The 10000-nt window shown below is 35.7% G+C and overlaps 1 protein-coding gene across 1 annotated transcript in view; it reads left to right on the forward strand.

Annotated features, from left to right (window-relative positions):
- LOC125025265 (ammonium transporter Rh type A-like) overlaps positions 1-10000 on the forward strand; it is a 23005-nt gene that overhangs the window by 9915 nt on the left and 3090 nt on the right. Inside the window, exons 6-10 of the mRNA XM_047613237.1 lie at positions 1883-2039; positions 2614-2747; positions 7162-7343; positions 8374-8514; positions 9451-9575. Coding sequence (XP_047469193.1) covers positions 1883-2039; positions 2614-2747; positions 7162-7343; positions 8374-8514; positions 9451-9575 — 739 coding nt within the window. The remainder of the gene's footprint in view (positions 1-1882; positions 2040-2613; positions 2748-7161; positions 7344-8373; positions 8515-9450; positions 9576-10000) is intronic.

Here is a 10000-nt window from a genome sequence, read left to right on the forward strand (position 1 = left end):
ATATATTTTATATTTATTATTTCTATCTTCATGAGTATCATTTCCATCGTTTGTATTCATTTTCGTTAATGATTTTAACAATGATCATGATGATAATTATAATAACAGTAATGATAAGAATATTGATAATAATACCTATAATATAATCATAATGACAAGGATGATAATAAGGATGATAATAAATTGTAATAATAGTAATAATAATAATAATAATGATAATATAATAATAATGATAATAATGATAATAATAATAATGATAAAAATAATAATAATAACCATTATTACTGTTATTGCTATTATTATTATATTATTGATAATAACAATGATAATACTGAAAATAATAACAATAACAATGATGGTAATAACAAATATGACGATAACAGTAATGATAATAATGATGATAATAATAACTGATAATAATGATAATAAAGATAATTATGGTAATGACAATAATAATGATGATAATAATAACAATAATGATAATAATAATAATAATAATAATAATACTAATAATAATAATAATAATAATAATGACAATAATAATAACAATACTAATGATAATAATAATGATAATGATATTAATAATAATAATAATAATAATAATAACAATAACAAAAATGATAATAATAATAATAATAATAACAATGATAATACTGATGATAATAAAATGATAATGATAATGACAATAATAATAATGATAACATTAATAACAATGGTGATAATAATATTAATAATGATAATAATAATAATAATAATAATAATAATAATGATAATAAATAATAATAATAATATGAATAATAATAGTAATCAAAATAATAATGATGATAATGATTATGATAATAATAATAATAATAATGATAATAATAATAATAATGATAATAATAATAATGATAATGATAATAATAATAATGATAATGATAATGATAATAAAAAAATAATAATGATAATAGTAGTAATAATAATGATAAAAATAATGATAACAATAATGCTGATAAGATTGATAATGATAATAATAATAATGATAATAATAATAATAAAAATGATAATAATAATGATAATAATGATAATAATAATAATAATAATAATAATGATAATAATGATAATATAGTGATTATGATAATAATGATAAGGATAATGATAATAATAATGATAATAATAATTATAATAATAATAATAATAAAAATAATAATAATAATGATAATAATAATAATAACAATAATAATAACAATAATAATAATAATATAATAATAACAACATTAATAGATAATAACAATAATAATGATAATGATAATGTCAATAATGATAAAAAGATAATAAATAATATAATAATAATAAGGATGATAACAGTAATGATGATAATGATGATAATAATAAGAGTAGCATTAATGTTAACAATCTCCGTCTAAATCACAAGCACATTCATTAATATCATTATCATTACGCTTTAACTTGAAACTACTAAGCAGATAAGTGAATATATTAATGAATATTTAAATACGTAGATATATGATATATATTTGCATAGGGAGAAGAGAAAAAGAATCAAACAGACCATTTTGTTTCTCGGAAAAGCTTTATATAAAAGTATTGAAACATTTTCTCATTCAATCCTTATATAAAATGTATAAAATATCAGTATTAGTTTTCAGAGCTTTTCTATTACACACCCATTGCTTATGCTTCACTCACTTGCCTCACATTTCCTTTGTGTGCTTCATACTCCACATCCATCTGACTTCCTCTACAAACTTCATTCTTCACAAACCTAATTATCTAACCACAAATACTCATACTCCTCCCCTCCTTACGCCCAATATACATCACATTTCACCCACACAATAGCCTCATACTTGCATCCACGTCCCTCCTACTTCACCTCCAGGAAGAACAGATGGGAAATGGTCCACGTGCAGAATGCCACGCTAGCCGGGGGCGTGGCGGTGGGTGCCGTGGCGGACCTTATGCTCCAACCTTGGGGCGCCCTCATGCTAGGATTTCTCTCGGGAATCCTATCGACTCTGGGATACATGGACCTACAGGTGTGTGTGTGTGTGTGTGTGTGTCTTGTAGCTGTTTATCCTCGGGGTATTAGCTGGATTGGAGTCATAATCGTGTGTTGTATATGTTTAAGGGACTACATTTTTTTCCACGGCGTAAACACTCACACACGCGTGCAAAGACAGACGAGCACAAAAGGCACATAATAAAAAACAAAACAAAAAAAAACACACACACACACAAATACACAGGCATAGTCTCTCACATGCATGTACATAACACAACACACACACACACACACACACACACACACATACAAACACACACACAAACACACACACAAACACACAAACACAAACACACACACACGCACAAACACATGCACTCAAACAAACACACACACATGCACATAACACACATAACACAAAAGACACACTAACACAATCCAACAGTCTCTCTTACACAAGAACGCTCTCAATCCTTTTGCAACCGCCCCATTTGCATGCATGATACCCTGGGACCCGAAATTCCCTTCCATGCTCACCCATTTCTTTGCTTGTCACCTTTTCCTTCCTCTCTCATCGTCGACCTGGTCTCCATGTCCTCGGTTGCCAGCCTCTGTTAGCCAAGCGCCTCGGTCTGCACGATACCTGTGGAGTCAACAACCTGCACGGGATGCCAGGCCTCCTCTCGGGTATTGTGTCTATCGGCATGGCACTATTAGCATCCGAGACCTCGTACGGGAAAGAGTGAGTATTTCTTTAAGTTACGTTGAATTTTAGAATTTTCTTTTATCCATTTTTGTTTTGATGGAAACGGGTATTGTGGTTACGTCTGGTTTTCTTTTGTCAGTGTTATTTTATATAAAGGAACGGTTCGGGATCTGTCCGTGCGTTGTGACGAAGCCAACAATGGGTTTCTTTAACAAAGGGGGAGAGATGTTATGCTGGCATTAGTTCGGGTGAATGTTACGGTACAAAGAAAGTATGAACACACACACACACACACACACACACACACACACACACACACACACACACACACACACACACACACACAAACACACACACACACACACACACATGCAAACACACAGACACACACACAGACACACACTCACACACACACACACACACACACACGAGCGAGATAGATAGATAGATAGAGAAGGAGAGAGAAGAGAGAAAGAGACCGTAGGAGAGACGAAGTGGAGAGTGAGAGAGGAGAGATGAGAGAGAATTAAAGAGGAGAGAGAGACGAGAGAGAGAGAGAGAAAGAGAGAGTGAAAGATAGATAGATAGATAGAGTAGATTGATAGAGAGTGACGAGGAGAGGACGAGAGAGTAGAGAGAGAGTTTGAGGAGAGAGAGTAGAGGAGAGAGGAGAGACGAGAGAGGGAGATGGAGAGAGGAGAAGGAGAGAGAGAGAGAAGAGACGAAGAGAGAGAGAGAGAGAGAGAGGAAGAGAGAGAGAGAGAGAAGAGAGGAGAGAGAGAAGAGAGAAGAGAGAGAGAGAGGAGAGAGAGATCGAGAGAGCGAGAGGACGAAAGAGGGGCGAGAGAGACGAAAGAGAGAGACGAGCGAGAGAGAGAGAGAGAGAGAGAGAGTGAGAGAGAGAGAGAGAGAGAGAGAGAGAGAGAGAGAGAGAGAGAGAGAGAGAGAGAGAGAGAGCGAGAGAGAGAGAGAGAGAGAGAGAGAGAGAGAGAGAGAGAGAGAGAGAGAGAGAGAGAGAGAGAGAGAGAGAGAGAGAGAGAGAGAGAGAGAGAGAGCGAGAGAGAGAGAGAGAATAGACAGATGATAATATACAGAGCGAGAAAGAAAGACAGGGATAGAGAGAAAGAAAGACAGACAGAACAGGAGAGAGAGATAGGTAAAAGTGCAGATAGATAGAAAGATAAAGAGACGTAGAGAAACAGACATAGAGAGAAAAAGAGTTACAAAACAGATGACACGAAAACTAAGAGAGAAGGAATATTAGATAAAGAATAAGACAAACTGATAGACAAACATACATACTGTTAAATGAATAGAAATGAAGAGAGACCGAATGATAAATCAACAGAAATATAAGGAAACAAACAGATAAGATCAACAAATGTATAGATAGACAGATAAGCAAACTAACAAACTAACAAACATACCGACAGATAGATAGACAGACAGAGAAGCAAACTAACAAACTAACAGACATACCGACAGATAGATAGATAGACAGATAAGCTATGGATAAAGAAAATCCCTCGACTGTTGTCATGTTATACCGAACTGAACTGTCGCGCTGTTCATTACTTGCACACGTGTGAACAGTGATACAGAGTTCATTCGTCTAAAGTGAAGTGGGGCATTTTTCATGCGCGCTGGAAAGAAGATTTAAAAGGGATTTTATGAGTCGTTTTATTCGAGATATAAAGGAAAAATAATCTGAAATTCTTACTGTATATATATATATATATATATATATATATATATATATGAAAGGAGAAAACACACTACCGTGTTGATACTATGGTATAAAAACCCATAATGTAAAACTAGATTTATTGAAAATATATATACATATATATATATATATATATATATATATATGTGTGTATATATATATATATATATATATATATATATATATATATATATATATATATATATAAACATACACACATACACACACACACACACACAGTGTATATATATATATATATATATATATATATATATATATATATATATATAGATATGTATATATACATATATGTATATATATATGTATATATATACACATACACATATACCTATACGTATATATATATATATATATATATATATATATATATATATATATAGATAGATATAAATATAAATATATATGCATATATATACATACATATATATGTATATAATATATATATATATATATATATATATATATATATATATATATATATATATATATATATATATATGTATGTATACTCAAACACATACACACACACACACACACATATAAGTATATACATACATATATAAGCACTTTTGTATATATGTCCATCAATATGTCAGTATAGCATGCATCACTTGAATCGTTAGACTATTACAGATAGCAGAATGGATAATAGGAAAGGCCCCGTTTTGGTGCAAAAGATGAGACTGGAGCATTTGTGAGCCCTTGGGAATTTGAAACGGGAATGGCAACACGTAAGGAGAGTGACTCTTGACTTCACATAGTTGGTTATCCTGAAATTGCAAAAACAACATTTTTGTCCTCCCTTTTTCATGGTTATGTTTTGTTTTCTTTAATTGTGAGTATCGATTTTTTTTTTTTTTACATGTATATGTTTTATGTACATAGCATGGAGATTTTCAATTCGTATTCAGTCGTGTTTAAGCTGCACTACACAAGGCAATGGATATTCTCAAAACATTTCCCCTTGCTGTTACCCCTCTTGGTTTCCCCTTCTCTCTCTCTCCTCTTTCCTGCGTCGTCCCCTTTTCGTAAAAAAAAGGGGAAAAACCTGCAAATGCTATTCCTGGAACAATATGCCTATCCCCCCCCCCCCACCCGGCCCCCACATTTGTTTAACTTTATGTCAATATTCGTGATGAATGAAATGACTGTCGAATATAAAAAAAACTCGTTCTTTAATTTTAGTTTCCGAGTGGTATTTGTGTTATTGTAGCATTATGTTGAATCTGTGTAACATCACACTGTGTTATTGTGAATCGTATTCATGTTGACAAATGTAGAATAGGTATGAATGAGAATGAACTTCTTCACAACACAAGAGATGTATTTAACCGGTTTCGGTTACATCTTTGCCAGAAATAAATGCATTATCGTTACTACCTGTTAAAAAAATAAGCTGTCCTTGTTTATAACAAAACAAGGATGAAAGAAGGTTATTTTACTTAGACGCAAACCCCTTTGCCTTATCAGGAAATATTTGATAAATACTAAAGGCTCATTTATTACCTTCCTCGGTAGATTTAATCTTTGATATCATACATCTCCCGGCCCCGATATTGCAAGTTCGCAGAAATGTCCCTGTTCATAACGTTCGCACAATTAAATAAGATATAAAATAAAAATGATGAGCAAGATGATAAATGCGCAATTTGTAGTTCTCTTGTATCATTTGCCATTTATGTTTCGCACAATAACCGTAAACATATGTAGGTTGTTTATAGTGTTTATTATTTATCCATCTATCCATCTATATTGTGAGGACTACGCTTCGAATGTTATTTGGTGTGTTGCTCCCGGATACGATTTCAGTTAATCTACATTTTTTTTTTTCAAAGCACGAGCAGAAAACACTTATAGATGAAATTTCAATCTTAGAATAATCCAAGTATGACCATTTTAGCAAAATGACTTCAAGAAGTTTCCCCTTGAGCGACACCTGTGTCTATAATTACGTTACATAATTTACTGTGAACAGAGGTCTTTGACTCATTACCTACATAAAACAGGTAATAGGATATTGTGCTAGACGAGTGTTCGCTTCACAAAATTAAATTCATACATTTATACAAATCAGGAGTTACATCTTGCATGATGAAAACAGATAGGAAACCACGTAAAATAACTTAATGTTAAAGAAATCAACCTCCCCCCCTTTTTTTTTGCAATTTGCAACTTTTCGTGATTGCTTGCTTCATATATAATTTTTTGACATTGCTAGTAACATATTATGAGGTACAGAAAAGGTTTTGGAAATTAAATTACGTTACATATGTTTAAGCCTCTCTATTGAGGACATCAATAGGGAATATATATATATATATATATATATATATATATATATATATATATATATATATATATATATGTGTGTGTGTGTGTGTGTGTGTGTGTGTGTGTGTGTGTGTGTGTGTATGTGTGTGTGTGTGTGCGTGTGTGTGCGTGTGTGTATGTATATAGGTGTATATATACACACATTTTGCAAGCATATATTTCCCTCCAAGAAATTTTGTTTAATCCTACCAGTCTTGATCTTAACCTAATTAAAGCCCTGTTAATCTATATGTATATATATATATATTATCTGTCAAATATACACTTAGCATCATGTCACACACTTGACTATCCTCTTATCTCTCTACCACACTCTCTGCCACGCCCGACCGAAAAGGACGCGGCATAACCCACTCCTGTGTCTTCCCACAGCCTGTATATTCAGTACCCGATGATGGCGCCGACGAGCAACACCACGGCTCTGCTGGAGCTCACGGAGGAGGTGCCCGACGTCTCCGCAGGCTCTGCCAGGACCAGCGCCCAGCAGGCCTTGTGCCAGGGACTCGCGCTCCTGCTGTCGACGCTCATCGCTGGGGCCTCTGGCGCTGTCACAGGTGGGCGTGGCTTGTCTGGAGCTTGGCATGCTTATACCCCTCCCCGCATATACGCACAAATACACGTGTATGCACACATACAACAAATACGCATACTTACACTCACATACGCTGATATGCAGACACACACACACACACACACACACACACACACACATACAGAACTCACTTGATCTAATTATCTCTTTCTATTTTTCTACCTACCTACATAATTACCTACTTATCTATCCATCTATCTATCTATCTATCTATCTATATTTATTGTGTGTAGGTATTTACGAGTATGCATGTAGATCCACACATATATATGTACGTCTATATATGCACACATACGCACATACTCATTACCATGCATAGATACCAAATGTACCTGTGGTTATAATTAACATAATGTATAGCTTTTCACGTTATGAATTTCTAAACATGTAGGCATTATTGAACTTAGACTCAAATAAAATAATTTGCACAGCATTAGTAGCAAGTATCTGTTGGGTACAAAATGAATTTAAGTTCTAGTTAAAATTAGTTAATTATATGCCAAGGAAGCCTCCTTCTCCACCAGTAAGGGTTACTGAAGCTTCCTCCTCCATTATTAAGGGTTATTGAAGCAACTTCCTCTATCATCAAGGGTCACTGAAAGATCCTCTTATATCATGGAAAGTCACTCAAACATCCTCTTCTATCATGGAAAGTCACTGAAACATTCTATTCTACCTTTAAGGGCTACTGAAGCATCCTTCTCTACCATTAAAAGTCAATGAAGTGCCCTGCTCTACCATTAAGGGTTACTGAAGCATTATTTTTTACCATTAAAAGTCGGTGTAGCACCCTGATCTACCATCAAGGGTTACTGAAGCATCCTTCTCTACCATTAAATCACTGAAGCATCCTCCTCTACCATTAAAGGATTACTCAAGAACCCTTATATACCATTTAAAACTCAATGAAGCACCCTGCTCTAGCATTAAATGTTACTGAAACACCCTCTTCTAATAATACGGTTCACCTAAGTCCTCTCCTCCTCCCCTAGGGTTCCTGCTCACCTGCGGAAGCACCTGTGAATCCCCGAGGCAAGAACAGCTGTTCACCGATGACCCTTGGTGGGAGGTTCCAGACGCCGATGAGGTGATGGAGGCGGACCGAAATGGGCGTGACTCGGGGAAACTTTTCAGTATTCAGGTTCCGCCCCGGGTGGAGGCTGGAGGGAGGAAGGGCATATGAGGAGGGAGGAAAGGAGGAGGGAGGGAAGAGGGAGGGAGGGGGAGGGTGGGAGGGAGAGAGGGAGGGAGGGGGAGGGAAGAAGGAGGGTGGGAGGGAGAGAGGGAGGGAAGAGGGAGGGAGGGAAGAGGGAGGGAGGGGGGAGGGTGGGAAGGGGGAGGGTGGGAGGGAGAGAGGAGAGAGGGAGGGAGAGAGGGAGGGAGGACGAAGGAAGGGAGGCGCCAAGGGGTGAGGAGGGGTAATGAAAGGAAGAGAAACAGAGGGAAGGTGGTAGAATGAAGAGAAGGTATGTGGAGGGTTGAGGAAAGAGGAGAGGGAGAGAAATGAGAGGAAGGAAAAAAGAAGAATTGAAAGGGAAAGAGGGGAAGGAAAGGAAAAGAAGAGGAGGAGAGAGGAAGGATAGGAGAGGAGAAAATAGGAGAAGAAAAGACTGGAGAAGAAAGGAGAGGAAAAGAAAAGAGAAGAAAGGAAAGAGAGGAAACGAGAGGATAGGAAGAGAAAGGAAAGAAGAAGAGAAGAGAGGAAAGGAGAGGAAAAGAGACGAGAGAAAAGAAGAGGAGCGGAGAGGAAAGTAGAACAGGAAAGAAGAGAAGAAAAGAAAGGAGAGAAATGAGATTATATGGAAAGAGGGGAGAACAGGGAAGGCAGGAGAGCAGGAGCGAGGACGGAAGAAAAGAGGAAAGAGAAAGGAAAGGAAGAGAGAAGAGGCAGAGAAAAAATTAAGAGAGGAAATATGGAGGATGGACAAGAGGAAAGAGGGGAGGGGAGGAAAAGGAAGGGGAGAGGAAGCGAGGAAAGGGAAGATGAAAGCAAAAAGAATATAAACAGAAGACAGGAGATGAGAAGAGGATGGTAAACATAGCTCCCTCCGTCTCTTCCCGGAATTCAGGATGTCATGGTAAAAGGGACAGACTTCAGCGTGATGTAAAAGTCCTGATATCTCTTGGAAAAATGTTTGTTTGCATGAATATGGAAATCCTGAAGCTGATTATGTTGCATGCGTCGCCAGTTCAGGTGAATAGTGATGTGTAAATGCTTGAGGTTTATGTAGATTTTAAAAGAAGCACAGGATTCCATATATGGCACATGGAGTCAATAGTGTGCTGCTGTGTGCATGTATATATGCATGTATGTATGCATCTATATCTATCTATCTATCTATCTGTTTACCTATATACATACATACATATATATATATCAATCGATCAATCATTTACTCAATCTATCATTATGTCTGTTAATCTAGATGTATATACGTGTGTATGTGTATCTGCGTGCTTGTGTATGTTCGTGTACATATGTTCATGGTTACGTGTGTGTGTGTGTTGTGTTTGTACATGTTTACGCAAACGCTGGAAACATCCCTTGATCAATGACTACCTTTCATGACACAGGAGAGGGACTTATAGATATCTTCACAAAGCGATGCATCAGTGCAC

Source organism: Penaeus chinensis, chromosome 4 (genome assembly GCF_019202785.1).
Source record: "Penaeus chinensis breed Huanghai No. 1 chromosome 4, ASM1920278v2, whole genome shotgun sequence".
Classification (NCBI taxonomy): Eukaryota; Metazoa; Arthropoda; class Malacostraca; order Decapoda; family Penaeidae; genus Penaeus; species Penaeus chinensis.